At 36.7% G+C, this 15965-nt stretch overlaps 1 protein-coding gene across 14 annotated transcripts in view; it reads left to right on the top strand.

Annotated features, from left to right (window-relative positions):
* CDK17 (cyclin dependent kinase 17) overlaps positions 1–15965 on the top strand; it is a 93823-nt gene that overhangs the window by 62272 nt on the left and 15586 nt on the right. For 13 of the 14 annotated variants that reach the window (XR_010743634.1, XM_066319319.1, XM_066319311.1 and 10 more), the window contains 2 exons: positions 11489–11614; positions 15397–15453. Coding sequence is in view for 13 of the 14 variants with exons in the window: in XM_066319319.1 (XP_066175416.1) it covers positions 11489–11614; positions 15397–15453 (183 nt within the window). In the remaining variant the exon portion in view is untranslated. The remainder of the gene's footprint in view (positions 1–11488; positions 11615–15396; positions 15454–15965) is intronic. The other variant, XM_066319321.1, reaches the window with a different exon arrangement.

Genomic DNA, 15965 nt, shown 5'->3' with positions numbered 1-15965 from the left:
TTTCAAAGTTACTCTAGAAAATGTGTTACCATTTTTATAAACTCCCACTTTCACGTTTCCATGACCCTTGGTGATTTCAAAAGCCCCCTTCTATAAACCTAAGTGTGTGTACTAAATTACTGGTATAGTTTTGATTAAGCTGATGGACCTGCTTTCCATCTATTTGATTGGCAGACTCATTTGTTCTACAGAACACTGACACTGCAACAAGAAAGAGAATTTCAGCTTAGATAACAGATGACTTTAACATGCCTTTTTACCAGACTTTTAAAAGGGTAACTACCTTTGTTATCAGTAACTAACACTTCCTTTTGCCTTTCTGTTAGGAAACCTTTGTCATTTTGGTGCTAAAGTTCTTGCATTCCACTTATAAAAGCTCCTTTAGAAAAGTTACTGCACTAGGCAATGTTCTTTCTACAAGGATGGAATATATGTTTCTTTTGGTTTTGTGTCCTGATGACTTGGATTTCCTTTAAGTACTATTTAGGAGTAGTCTAGTATCACACTGGATGTGTTCAGTCGTCTGTAAAACACATCTCTCATAGTCACAGAAATGCATCACATGAGAAGTCAGTAATGAGGTGCAGTTCCATACTCCAGCCACACTTTTGTCCAGGAATGTCAGATTTCCCATTTTCACGTTCAAGATGTTGGTTTATTTTTAATTAGGCACTTTTTTTGTGGGACTTACCTTTTGGCACTGAAAGTGTTGCTGATGATGTAAATGCCAGTGTTAGTAATTAATATTACACAGAACTGCTTTAAAGGTCCAAGTTTGTGTTTTTGCAGTGGTGTGTTCTGTTTCTCTCTTTCCTTTCTCTTGGCCTCCTTTTTCTTACAAGCTGATAACCTATGCTGCCTTTTTTCTTTGGGTGCAGTTTCTCTTGCTACTGTGTTACAGAAACTGATGGAAACGTACAGGAATCCATGTTTAAAAATCAGGAAGGTGTAGTAGGGAGTGAGGCAGAGCTTGCTTTATTAGTTTCTGTTCCTGCCCAGCACCTTCCACTGAGTCAAACAGCTACAGACTGAATTTCAGCAGCGTTTATATTGAGGCTAATGCTACAAAGTGGTATCTTGATAGGTGATAATTTAGCAGGCAAACAAAATCAGATAAAATTATTTTTATGATTGTTACTATTTTTCATATTCTTCCTTTTAATTTTTAAGTTCACTTCCTGACAAGCTTTCTGCTGCAATAAAATAATAATAAAAACCAAACAAAAAACCCCCTAAACAAAAGCAAGAAACCAACCAAAGAAAACCAGAAGAATTTTCAAGTGTTTCTGGTGTAATCTGTCACTAATTCCCTGTGTATTTATATACTTACTGAAAGTTAATGTCTCACATTTTATTTTCATTTAGTCTTTCTCATATTTTTCAAAACTGATTTTATGACACGTATTTGGTTTGGTTTCTTTGGTTGTGAATAGAAGCTCCTGGAATGCAGTTTGTGAACACTGAGTTTGTGCTGAACAGTTTAAACCTTTCTCTTTAAAGCTAATGGGAGAGATGAAGTAAATAAAATAACAGTCTGTGGTTTTCTGAAAAACGTGTGAAAAAGCAGGGCTTTTTCAGCTAGTTGGTGGCCTAAGCAGCATATCCATGAAATGAAAATTCTCACTAAAAGTATTTTGAAAAAGAAAGTGTTCAGAATTCGTATTTTTGCCTGCTTAAAGAAAGCTATTGGCCTGTAATTCTAAGCCTTCAAAAATACTAATTGTTGTAAATACTAATGAAAATATGCTTAGCACATTTTTTTAAGTTTTTATGGTACTAAAGTAAATAAAACCAAAGATACCTGCTTGCAATGCTGGTTTCTATGATTTTAATTTTTATATTTTTCATATTTATTTTATGTTTTTATTTGAGAGCCATAGCTACTGTGGATATTTGCAGTAAGATTCTTCAGCTACTGGCGGTTAAGTCCTTGCTTTGTTGATTGATGCTAGTAGGTGTGCTCGGAAAATGTAACACCTAGTCCCAAACCAGAGATTTAACCCTAGAATTTGTAATAATAGTGTTTCACTGGTTACACTTGGCTCCTTGTCTTTGCCTGGCATGTCAAAATCCCATCTGACAAACTGTGTTTATGTTGGGCATGAGGAAGAGAACATGCATTGTCTGTGGTCAGTGGTATTTCTTCTGAGTCTGAAGTGGCCTGTGGGTGGCTCAATCTCATGATAAAATCCCTGAAAGTGCTTTCTGTACTTGATTAGCATATTTGGAAAAAAACTGTTTGATTTAATTGATGAATGAGTTCCACCATATATGGGCTAATTCTGTGCCAAATGTAAAAGAAAAAACCCTGATTCACTACTCAAAATTGACACTTTCTTAAACTGTGTTGCCTTTCAACAGACTGGCTGAAAATCAGCACAGATTTGTGGTGTGAGATCTAGCAGAGATCCTTTGTAGATGTATCGTAAGATGGTATTTTCATTATTGCTGTTAACAGAAGAGGTTCTTTGATGACCCTTTCCTCAAATTTAGCAGAATAGTAACTGTGTAAGTGCGATTCAATGATTTCAGTAAAATAGTAACAATAACAACATTCAAGTATAAGGGAAAAATTAAATATTCAGGTATAAATCACACTGCTAAGGCAGAAAAGAAATGCACTTTATGCATCATAAAGAAACTATAGCTAAACCTGTCAGTTGTGTGGGGGAATGATGATGGCTTTATATATATATAAGGAAGACTGGTATAGATAACTCATCCCAACTGTTAAAATAATCTTTTTGGTTACAGTAATTGAAGCCCATTTATAAAGGTATTAAAATAGTGTGCTGCAAGGATGCTGTAGGTTTCTTTTGTGTATGTTGGTGTTTTTGTTCAAGACCTTGAAGGTCTACAGAGCTATAACCAAATAACAGGTTTTTTACAAATATGTTCTCTGTTTTGGGTTGTTTTTTAATTATATTTACTTCGACATTATATTTACTATGACGTACAACAAGACTCTAGCAGTCTTGTTGTATGTCATAATTCTGTAGAGTATCCAGTTGGCTTTAGTTCTGTAGAGGATCCAGTGCTGTCATGTGACAGAAATGCACTGAAATTTGTTAAGGCAACCTTCAGAAAAAACTCTATGTGGTATCTGATACTAAAATGATACAGTAAGTACATGCTTAAAAGTTGTATATTAGAACATTTAAATTCTTAGTGGCACAAGCTAATGTCTTAAAATTAATTTGTTTGCTTTGTGTATGATGAGGTAGCACATAATACACATTCTTAGTTAAAATATGCTAGGAAAGAATAGTGTAAAAATTTGTTTGGTTTTGGAGGTTCTTTTACAATGAGCATGTAATGAAGTTGAATTGTGTTGCATAAAGGGTTATATGATGCAGTATTTTAGATGTCATGAAGCATTCTCCAGTGAACAAAAGCACAGTGACTACTCACTAGTGTGAACAGCCTGTTGTTGCAGCTGAGATGTCTCAGTGGTGCTCACTAAAGCTGGTGAGAAGGCTAATTCCAAGCAATGCTTGCAGAAGAGCATTTTCATTTGATCCATAGTGGATTGTTTGGGCCATCATACTGATGTTGACGTAGACTTAGAAGAACAATTCTTTTTTCTTTATGAGGCTGTAATGAAATTCCATGGATGGATAAACTAAAGTTTAAGGGAGAGGTGACCAGCAAGTTGTCTGTTGCCATATAGTAAGTACATACCTTAAGTAATGGTTGGTCCGGAAATGTAGCTCACCAATAAATGGAATAGCCAAATAAGGATGACACAGACTATACTGCCAAGCTACATCATTACACATCCATCCTTATTGGTGTATAATGATGTAGCTTGGCAGTATAGTCTGTGTCATCCACTGACAGAGACAGCTTCCTACCCCCCCACCAGCTCCTAACCTTGCATCAGTGGATAATTAATTCCTTTGTTTGGAAGGGGTAGTTAACAGACTTTCTTACACCCTGCCTCTTTGTCCTCCCAAAGCAATGGGAACATCTGGCCACACGAAATGAAATACTGGCTTTGGAGATACTCAGCTGTTAGGTTTGCTAAATGAAACATTCAGTAAGAGTGAACTGAGGCTGATATTTATCAGGGTTTTCCCTTCAAGTTTTTTCTGACAAGAGGCACATATCTCGCTTCTCTTGCTCTAGTTGCAGTGGTGAGTGTGGTAGCACTTAGTGAGAAATGTCCTATTAGTTCAAAGATTAGCAGCACTTGTAATCCAGTTGGTGCAAGAAAGGAGCACTCTATAAATTGGCACATTGGTTACAGGTTAAAAATAAAAGTAGTCTGGTTTTCATTTTTGCCTTTTGTAGTGTAATTAAAATTGGACTTGGAAGACTTCAACAAATCCTTCCCTGGGGCAATTTTCTGGTTATGTATTTTTTGCGTTTAATGATGTTTTTTTCTGTTTCATCATAAATATTAGTGTTTATTGTCTAATTGTGCTGTGTAAGTCAAAGACATAATGACTTGAGTTGACAGAAGACAGACTAAAAATGTGAATGTTTTAAGTTGTTTCTTTTTAGAGCATTTTTAACATGTAGAGTTCAAACTATCCTGAGTTAGAATCATTTTTATCAACGTCAGTGAAATAACCTGAAGTGTGTAGAGCATCTTGGCCAAAAATGATGAGTTAAGGAAATACATAGGTTTTTTGATATAGTTTTAAGTGGAAAAAGTTAACAGTGTTCTTTTCACAAATAAAAATAGGTTTATTCTGTAAAACGATGTACTTTTTTAACAGAGTTGAAGAGGAGGAAAATTACCTGTTGGTCAGGAATGAGACTTCCTGAAACGTGTCACAGTGTGGCACTATATAGTATTAAATGAGTCAAGTTAGGCAATTATAAAAGGGAATAGCGGGTAGGTTTGTGTTATGGAAATAGGAGATGAGGCAAAGGATAGGTAGCGAAGGAAAAAGTTGACAGAGGTGAAAACCAGAATATGGTAACAAAATTCTAGTATTTAAGTCTTGTGCTTGATTTCCTGTGGGTGGCAAGTGAAGAGGCTGATGTTTGCAATAGTATTTTAGGCCATCCAGAAGAGGACCAGAGGTAATGAAATTTAAAAAGTTAGGATTTTGGGAATTTACTTATATGTGTGAAAAACAGGTCAAGTTTAGGGGCAAGGTTGTATTTTGTTTGTTTGTTTTTCATTTAGAAGACAGTTTTGTTTATGTAAAATGTCAAATTCCTCAGCTTACAGAACCTGCAGAATGTAAGCTGGAACCCCTGCCTCCTTTTCTTGTACTCGAGTGTCAGCAGTTGGTGGTAGACAGAGCCTCCACATCAAGTTACAGCAACACAGTTGGATGTTAGCCAGATGGAAGAAAAGGCTGGACAAAATGCAGCTTTTCTTAGAGCATTTGCTGTACCTGGCATTAAAAATAGATGATAAATATAAGCACAAGTTAAGATAGTTTATCTCCACAGAAAACAAAGTGATATTAGTGTCACAAATGCTTACATCTGCCAAGAAGCAGAGTAGGACAAATGTGAAACTCATTTCAGACAAATTATAAAAATAGATGCCATTTCTCTCCCAGTAATACCAGTAGTAAAGCAAAACTGAGAATAAGCATTGCATGTGAGGATAGAAAATATGTTTTTAAGTTGTAGAAGGAGGAGGAAAATGCCACAAGCATTCCAGTTCCCCTAACAAATCAAATAGTGGCTGAATATGTTCTCTAGAGTATAATTTGTAACTGGATCAAAAAACAGCTCATTAAATAACATACAGTTAGCCATAGGCATTTAGAGTACCACATTTATTGAATACTGATATATTTTGTTGCAAGTTAACCCTAAAGATATAGAATTATATATTATATAAAAGTGTAGAAGAATTAACCAGAAAATGCTATGAATTGACAAAAGCTTTTTCATAAATTAGGCCTCAAAAATGAATCTTAAGTGATATGCAAAAGAATAATAGTTCCAGTTCTATAAACGATTGTTTGTTTTACCTGAAGTGCTTTGTTGCCCCTAAAAGCTAGGGGTTTGCATTCCAGTAAACCCTTGATTTTTAAGAGTTATAAAGAAATGTATGTGGATTCTCTCTCATAGTTGAAGGTCTGTGTAGACCACTTACACACCTGTTATGTTAAAAAAAGGGTATATAAAACAACATAGAGAGTTGCTCTGATTTACTACTTTAAAAATTTAGAAGATTTATAAAGGGATGCAACATTAGTGTTAAGAAAAGGACGTTTAGCTCTGTAGTGTTGACAGTCTCCGAGAGCATAGAGAAAATTATTTTTACATGTTTCCTTATGACTTCTTTAAACAGCATTGTAGCAAGACATTTTATACCTTGGTTTAAGTTTTTGAGGGGTTTTTTTCCTATGCAAAATGCTACCAGGTCATTATATTCCATTGGTCACTGAAATAATTGTGAACAAAGTCCTCTGTCCAGAAAGCTGCTTATTGCTTCACAGAATTCTACTGAGATTCAAGACAATTAGAAATTCTAATAAATCTGTTTCTTACTGTTGCTGGCCCTGCAGTCTGGTGTCACACCAAACCAGCAGCAAGCCATGTGGTTTAGAAGAGCAGGTCTTGCTGCTGGTAAAGCAGCAATAGCAGATTTGCAGTGGGATGGCTGCTGGAGCAGCAGAGGGAGCAGAGATGGTGACTGCACTAACGGGCAGGTCCAGGCTTCCCGCACCAAGGCTTGTAAAGGCTGGTCAGCACCAGCAGGGAAACAGGTTGATTCCCCTGAGCTTGAGAGCTGACCCAGCTGGCCAAAGGGCTCTTCTGTGCCATCTGGCATGGCACTTGGCTAGAAAAGCTGGAGCAGGAGGAGGGAAGGGAGGCCATTTGTGGCCATGGCATTTGTCTTCCACTTCTTGAGGCACGTGCATGCTGAAGCCCAGCTTTCCGGTGATCAGTTGGACACCTGCATGCTGACAGGAAGCTGTGAATCAGTTCCTCTTCCCATTCTGCTAGGGCATGCAGCTTTTGCTTTCCCTATTAAACTGCTGTTACCTACACCCATAAGTCTCCTCACCATCCTTCAGTCTTCTCTGCATTTTGGGGGAGCAGAGAGTGAGCACTCCACTAGGGTCAGCCCACAGTGGGAGAGCAAGTGTCCTGCTGCCATCAGATGACCAGGCTGCTCCGGTGTCTGCAGACTGCCTGGTCTTGAACACTTAAGGCTCAAATTTGGTTGATGTGTGGTAGGTTCTTGCTTTTCTTTTAACATTATCTCAGTTAAATTAATGGGGTTTTTCAACTGTGTCAGACTGATGTAATTTTAGTTTCCAGTTTTTCTATTTAGCCACTAGGAAACATTGTGCTTATTCCTCTCATGCACATCTAATGAATCCCCTTTCATGTTATTGCATAGCATTTAATTATAATTGCTTGCTTTTCCCAAGAGGTGGTTGCTTCAATTAATGGAAAAACTGGGAGGAATTAAGGTGGTACAGACAAACACGAACAACATAATAATTTCCTTCTTTCAGGTATTTGAGTTTGTAGTCTAAATTACTTTCTTCAGTTTTGTCTATTTTAGGGACTTAAGTAAATGAAAATTGTAATTGAAAGAAGACGACTTCTATATAATTCTGTGATCTTTCAAATATTGGTGTCATTAAAGATTTCTGGCCTGTGTCAGAACAATTTAGGTAACAATTTTAATGTATGGTTATAAAAAGGAAGTCTTGGCTTGGTTGACATTCTAAATAGCCAAATAAGCATGAGTTTTGCAAGTATAGTAGTGGAAATCATTAGGAGGAAAAATCTGTAAAGTACTTACTGCAGTTTCCATTAAATCATTAGGTTTTCTCACAGAAAAGGACCTTTCTTCAGCTCAAAAAAGTTAAGGAGAATAGATACTGTTTTGAATTTATTTATAATACTGCAAAAATTTAGCCTTTCAGCACTTAATACCTTTTTTTTTCCTGAGGGGGAAAAAAAAGAGCGATTGCTGTATTGTATTGTCTGCTACATTACAAATGTAGGGAAAGAAATGTTACTAACATCAGGTATTCTAATTTTTTAAAAAATCTCCTTTTCCCTTCAGGTTGTGGTGTGTTGATCAGGTTTTTTTTAAAGGAAAACATTGCAAGGCATGGAGATGTGGGTTGTTCTTTGATGTAAAAATGGATTTTGGGGAGTGTTACCCAAACTGGAACAGATTTTGGCCTTTGCAGCAGTAAGTACTTACACTCAAGCTATACTACCTACTGCGGAGCACCAAATATAAATTCACAGCTTAAGGTCTTGGTTTAGAAGTGAGGCTATCCCATGAATCTCTGAAGTAAAGCCACGGGGCCTATTGCAAAAATGGCATAGGCGTGTTTTGAGAATGAAGGAATAGGAATTCTGTAATAAAATTCCGTCTACCTCCCATTATCATATTTTCTGTGCTTAAAATATATTCGTCTTGTTTCTATGGTAGCTGGGCTTCAAAGTAATGGATTCTTTGTACCTGCGTAGAATCTTATAATTGCTTTGTTTCCCTTGCCCTCCCTGTGGAAAGGTGCGTGTTTACTGATGGCAGGCACAGTGCACACTTAAGGGCATAGTTTTCAAATTGCCAGCCATTGCAGCCTGAGGGCTGCCTTTGCTTCCTTCTTCTTATATACCCATCAACTTTTTATACTTGGGATTGCTTCGTGGAGGTGGGTTTGAAGGACCACTTCAGCTGTGCTAACCATGAGTGCCATCAGGGGAGAGAACATGCATATGGAGAGCTTTGGGGTACAATCAGGTCAGTATTTCTTGAGGCCTTTGAGTTGAGGTTCATAACTTTTATATCCCTATAAACGTTTTCTGTTAAAATGCCTATAAACACACTTGTTAAAAAAGCGCTATGGGACAGTGAGAGCACTACTAAACAGGTTTCTGTGCCACAAGAGTTAAATGGATGTAGTAATGGATATAAGAGTAAAGATGATAAGAGTAGGAAAAAAGCAGTTTTGTTACAGAGTTTATAGGATAGTTTATAGGTATCTGTTGTGTTCAGGAAGTCACTTTGAGAAACTCAGCTCATTGATCTTTTCTTTTGTTCTTTTGGTATTTGTCAAATTGTTCTTGAGCCATCAGAAAAAGAAAAAAGCCAGTATATTGACCCAGTGTTGATCTGGGATTACATTAAGAAGGTGAGGTAGAGACTGATGCTGACCTTTTCCCTGTCATCCCTGTCTTGTTCCAGCAGTTTTACTCTGCAGTGAGATATCAAAGCTGCTTTCCTTAAGTCATCGTGGCATGCCTTCCTTTGTGGTCAAGTGTTGTGAACAGCTACCAGAATTTTCTGAAGAATGCAGTAGATTATAGTATGAAATAGGTTTTTTCATATTCTGAAACCCTCTTCAGTAGGAGAGAGGTATTAGAAGAGCCTGGCAAAAAAGAAGGAAGAAGATACTGTAGTGGAAAATACTGTTTTACTCTAGACAACACTTGAAGGTCTTGTTACAAATTTTTGGTTCTACCACTCTCCCAAAAACCACACAGACAGTTTTACAATTGCCAATGTTTTAAAAAAATTAAAATATGCAAGTTGAAAACGAGTTAATAAACTAGAAAGTGTGCCAGAATGGAGCTGTACTTGCGGTTTTCTCTTAATTTACCTTCAGAATGTTGGTCAAAGCTGCCGTTCTGTGAACAGGGCTTTTTTTGTTTAAAGACAATTTAAAAAATCCGACTTGATAAAAAATAGACACTGATTTTTCCAGCTGTGCAAAGAAGATCACGTTGAGTAGCAAAGCATAAGCTAACAGACTTTGTGTTCTGTACCTAAGGAGTTGTGAGAAGAAAAAGGAGAACAAGAGGATCAGCTGCCAGAAATGAGAGCTTTGCTGGCCTCTCTCCAAAAATTTCTGCCTGTATCAGGTGGCCATAGTGAATAGCATATGTAAATCATCCAGGGGGATATATATTAGCACTTCAGTCCTACCTGAGATTCTACTAGTTCCCAAATTATTTAGGTTTTCCAAGTATATCTCTTTAACTGCTATTTTTTTGCTTAGCTTTTGCTCCTGGTATGTGTACAGGTCATGCATATACATGACTTAAATACATTTTCATCACTGAAAGCTTAGCAAGTTGTTCACCAAGATCTCAAGTCTTGAAAAGTCTGATGATCCAGTTCTTTGTCAGCCTAAGCCAATTTGGCTGCTGACTTCCCGGACTTGCCCTGCTGTGCCTCTCCTGCCCTGCGTTCAGGCTGTGAGCTTGTCTGACCTTACACTGAACCTGTTTGGAGCACAAAGCTGGCAGGAAGCTCTGTACTTTGCCTGAGAGTTTCTTGATGATTTAGCATGCTGGAATAGTTCAAAGCTGCAGCAGACATGAGTAGAAGCACATGGTCAAGCCTGAGGGGAACTGAACAGGGATGTAGCTGCCAACATTTGGGTTAGCTCAGGATGCTCAGCAGGAGGTGATAGGTAAGACAGAAAAGAGTACCTACAAGAAGGGTTTACTGCCCTTAGGTCAGTATTGGTTAAATCTGAGGTCTACCAGCAGAAATACAGAGTTACCTCTTGTGCTGGAGAAGAGTGTGAAAACTGTGATGCTTCCAGAGATGTCCTTAACTTAGGTGTAGAATCTCTGGAAGCAGATTGCACACTTTGATGTTGAGCATGACTTTGTTTACCTGGATAGACTACCTACACTGAAAAACAATTCCCGCTGTTTCAGAAATTGCTTCCCATTTTTTGTGAGTCTGGCTGTGATGTCCTATTATCTTGTGAGATGGTGACTGGCCGTTTTAGGACAATATTTAATATTTTTGTTTCTTGGCATGTTTGAGATTAAAGCCAAACTGAAAATAAAAACAGTAAGAATGTGCAGTCATCCCCAAAAAATCTTCTTTCCCTCCTCCCATTTGGTAAATGATGAAGGGGTTTTGTATCCCTCTTATCTTCGAAATAATGTATGTTATCGTTGGAAAAATTTACCGGGTAAAAACAGAATCTGCTGCAGAGAGAATGGCTTTCATGTAATGGTATTTTCATTTTTAAAAGATCCTGTAGTAAAGAGTTATAAATAAAAGAAATGTAATAATATTTGTAATAGTTGGCTCTAATAATGGAGTGATTCTGTTTTGTGAGACTGGAAAGGATGGACTAAGTTTGTAGCATTTTGTAGTCTAGAGAAAGAGAGGGTGATATATTTTGAATTATGGAAATCTATTCTAATACTAAAGTAACTGCTATATGAAAATAAATGCATCCACAAGTCTCTGAATTCTCAGTTTCTGGTATTCAGGTCTCTGTAAGTATTCAGTAAACTCAGCACATTTTTCCATAATGTAGTTATTTGCATTTTAATATTTCATTCCTGTAGTCAGAGAAATAAGTTTGCACATGTGTAATGTTTTAACCTGTTACATAAGGAAGTTGAGGTGTTTCAAGAGGAGAATATGCTTTTTAAACCATTTCTGTGAGGTTTTTTTTCACTGTATAAGTGTTTCAGTTTTATATAGTAAAACTAGAGGTGTTAGATGTTTTAGGCAGTTCTGAATTCTACTTCTCCCTTCTGTTTTTAACATTGTTTGCCGCAGGATTTGAACAAGCGCCTGTCCCTGCCTGCTGACATCAGGATACCCGATGGGTACCTGGAGAAGCTGCAGATTAACAGCCCGCCCTTTGACCAGCCAATGAGTCGGCGTTCTCGACGAGCATCCCTAGTAAGTCTAATTCACCTGCCTTTCTAACCAGCCTCTCAGGTCTTCTCATTTAACTCAAAGGCCTGTATTCCAGATGTGTATTTCAGCTTCATTTCCACTTGGACTTTTTATCCCTGAACATCAGCATGTACTTGTCAAAATCCAATTAAAAACTTCACGCTTTGTTTCATTTTTCTTCTGCTAACTTGCTGCTGTAATATTTCTCACTGAAGGTCTTGACCTATTGAAGTCAGTGGCTAAACTCAACTCCCGAAGAACATACTTAAATCCTTCTGCTTTTTAGAGCAGGGATGATCTGTTTGAGCAAATAGGCCACACAGTCTTAGGTCAAGGCTGGGTCCCCTCGTGATTTAGTAGGAAGGCCTTAAAGCAGCATAATATGAAGGCAGGTCCTCCTCATTGCTCTTTTTTTTATTCGATAACACTTCTTTCTCAGAGTTGCTGTGGAGACAATAGTGGGTGTTTTGTGGGGTTTTTTTGTTTTCTTTTTTAAAGCACATGTGATTTCCTAAAGGAATGAAGGAATAAATTCACATATACCTTTTTGGATTATTGGGTTACTTTAAAAAATAAGTATTTCCTTACAGATGACAGAATGAGGATTCCTATACTGTAATTAGAGTATAAGTGCTAGAAAACATGGATATTTGTACATATAAATTATGCATATCCCTGGAATAATATAAAAACAAACATTATTGTTTTATTTTTCAAGACATTGCTATTTCAGTCATAGTTTCAGCAATCAGTGTTCTTAAGTGTTGAGGTCTTAAAGAATTGCTAGACTGTTACTGACATCCTGAGTAAATTTATTGGTGAGAAATTCATCACAGAGGAAAGCCAAATAGGTTTATGAAGGGCACATTGTTTTCTTGATTTAATTACTTATTTACCGAAACATAAATATGAAAGTACTTATAGTGAAGTAGGTTTATTAACTGTAAAATGTCTTCAATTTATTCAATTTATTATGAATATAAGGTCTATAAAAAAGCAGTATTTGAGTATTTTTACCCTGAAGGAAAAAAATTAGTGTCCTGGACTAATAAAGCTCTTTTTGAAAAGCAGTGTTTAAAAAAAGAAAATATTTGAGTGAAGCTCTGGAAGTAATGTTAATGTATCAAGCTTAAATACTTGTGCCAGAATTTTGTAGCTCATTCACCACTCAGTTGCTGTTGTAGCATGGAACTGAGGAACAGACTTCCCCAAACCTCTCTACTGATGCTGGCCAAATACCTTTTCAGTAGAACCTTACCAGTGGAGTAAAGTATTTGGGGGCTGGGGTAAATCTGAATTCTGTTGCTTATTTAACGGTGATCTCTGAGAGCAGTTGAAGTTCTCTCCTCTTTACCTTTGAGAAGACTGACAGAAAAACAATGCCCTCTAACGAATGTGGTGTGTGCCTGGAATCAGCTTCCTGTCACAAGATTGTTTTGTTTTGCCTTTTAAAATGCTTTCTTTTTAAAGGGCTTTAAAGTCCAAAATGAAACCTGCCAGCACTGCTGTGATATGCGGGCATATATTTGCAATGATTTCAAACTAAGCTTTCAAAAAAAGAAATCCCAAGACTCATTGTTCTTAAATTGTTATTAAAAGCCCGCTAGTAGACTTTTACCTACAATAGATGAGTATTGTGCTCTGCTTCAAAGGCATGTTTCTTTTCAAGACTTAATAGGAATCAAAGGGAAAAGGCTATAAAAAGTACCAGGTGAGGACTTGTTATACTGTAGATTTTGTGTTTTTCTTTGAAATACAAGAAAAATATTCATTTTTACAGTAATTGCCTTTTGTGTATACATATACAGTATTGTATGCAGTCACTAGAAGTAAAAGATTGTAAATACTGTGTAAATTCAAAAATTATTTTGAACTAAAAATGAAATTGATCTTAGTTTGAAAAATTCAAAACTTATTTTTTCTTAGGACTGATAAGGAACCAAGTTGTGATCAAAAGTTTAAACACATTGTGAAGCACGTCTTGAACAATACCTGCCTTCTGTATGTAGGAAATATTGTATGGTTTTGGCTTTTTTTTTTATTAAACAGATATTAAGTTTGAGTCTTAATGAAAAACACTGTGGTTTCTTAAAAATCAGGCTTTTAAATTCCATACTGTCTGCTGATAGCAAGACCAATGGTTACAAGTTCTTCCTTAGTTTCTCCAATAAACTCAGCAGCCTGTCTTTTTAATTCTAATGCCATCTAATACTCACTTCAAGATGTGTTTGTTTAACTAGGTCGAAATGCACTTTGGAAACGTAATATTTGTTTTGCTAACATTGCACCTGTATCAGTGGTATGTTTAAAATCTCACTGGAGCTACAAGCGTAGCAAATATCAACTTTGCTTGTATTTTGAGATAAAGAATTTGTCTTTGACAAGCTTCTAAATGTGTGTGATGCTGAAGTCTCCATATACAGCTAAAACATTTCAGTTCTAATGCTAGTTTAGTAAAGCAAAATTGTTCTTAAAGTTATAGTAATGTAATTATACGGGGTTTGCATCTTAGTTCAGATGTATTTTCATACATGTATTCTGAAAACTAAGTATTAATCAAACTTTTCTTTCCTTCGTATTATGTTGGTGTCAAATCTTAATACAGTCAACAGTATTTATGTTACCCTTTGTAACCATGAAGTAATAGAAAACTTAAAAATCCTCCGATTTTAGAAGCAAATCAGCATGTGACGTGGATCTAGGTGCTGAAGACAGCTTAGGGTCAAAGGATTGTTCCTTGGAAAGAAAAAGCCTTGAAGAGCTATGTTTGGAAGTGAAAGGAGGGGGTGATGCTGGGGGGAAAACCTGTCTCTTTTGTTACAGTGTGTGTTCAGTTTTCAGTAAAGCATAACCCCACGAAGCTGATAAATTTGAGGGTTTGATAGGGTAACAGGCTATATGTGTTTTATAAATTGCTTCAAGAGTTCGCTTACTTACATGTTTATTTTCAGCATTATTTACACTGCAGGAACAGTAGGAAGCTTTGGTGTAATTCACAATGTTCTTAGGAGAAAATAACTGTAAGAGATGTAGCAGTGTTACATGAGAGTGGATTTGAACAGGAAAAGAGCCATGATTTTACAATGTTTGTAAGTAAATTTGTTACCTAGGCAGGTACACCCTTCTTGCTTGCATTGATGAGCTAAGTTGGTGACAAAAAAAGAGAAGGAGAGTAAATAGATGGAAGTAAAATACACAAGTATTTGGAATTAAGATATATGAAATGTGAACTGCTGAGACAAAACTGAAGCTTGCTGAGGAATGATACTTAGGGATTTTCTTGCTGAAGTTTTAGTCCAAAAGGCATTGAGAAGTTAGAATTGAAGAGGAAACTTGGAGGTAAGATCTTGAACATAGCAAACAAATAAGGTTACTTCGAAAAAGCAGCAGCATATGGTTATGCTGACCTAGAGAAAGGATGGACTAGTTTGAGATTATTTCTGTACTTAAGTTATAACAACCTCAGTAGTAGTAATCAAATCAGAAGAGTGGAGAAGACCTAAGTAGGAGGCATGTTAAAGTGCGATTTTCGTCTAAATGTAACTCAGCTCACAATCCCTTCAGGATACACAGTAGACTGGCTAACAGGCTGAGCACTGGGCTTGGATGCTGGGATGCATTTATATCAAAATGTGATAATTTGTTTTTAAAATACTGGAATTGTGCCATGTTAGTCAAAGTGTTCTCATGTAATTTTCTGAAATGAAGCTTAGCTTGTTCTTTAAATGATGTACAAATGAAGTGTTTGATTTTAGTGATCAATTTGCCATTTCTTTTCACTGCAGTCAGAAATTGGATTTGGAAAAATGGAAACCTATATCAAGTTAGAAAAGCTTGGAGAGGTATGTATAGCTTTCTCTTGGAATGATGACAACATCCTATGTAAAATTTTGTGTAAGTTTAACTGAAATTTTCTGTATCCCTCAAAATACCTGTTGAATTTACTTTTTCAATAAACCAAACATATTCAGCGTGTGTAACAATGTCACAACCACACAAATGTTTATGCATATATAATAAGCAAAAGAAAAAAAACCAAGAAAACTGTCACAGAGCTGAGGAAGAGCAAGACTCCATTAGCAAATATGCTGTGACCTTCTTCTGTAGGCTGGCTTTTTTTTCAGGTAGACAAAATCATTCTGTTGATGGTGACACCATATTTTTGATGATAACACTAAGTCTGGTGTCCTCTTACTGTGACATGGGTGTTGGAACACTCATGATGGATTAGAGACCAGTGGTTGCAAGGTTCGGGCAATAGCTGTGCATGGTCTGTTAAAGAAGCCTGCACACCTGAACTGGGCAGCCAGCCAGGTGCTGCCAAGTAAAATACATAACACTTGGATGGGGCAGC

Source organism: Sylvia atricapilla, chromosome 5 (assembly GCF_009819655.1).
Source record: "Sylvia atricapilla isolate bSylAtr1 chromosome 5, bSylAtr1.pri, whole genome shotgun sequence".
In the NCBI taxonomy this organism is placed as follows: domain Eukaryota; kingdom Metazoa; phylum Chordata; class Aves; order Passeriformes; family Sylviidae; genus Sylvia; species Sylvia atricapilla.
The sequence above is the reverse complement of the archived record's forward strand: the minus strand, read 5'-3'. Positions and strand labels throughout refer to the sequence as shown.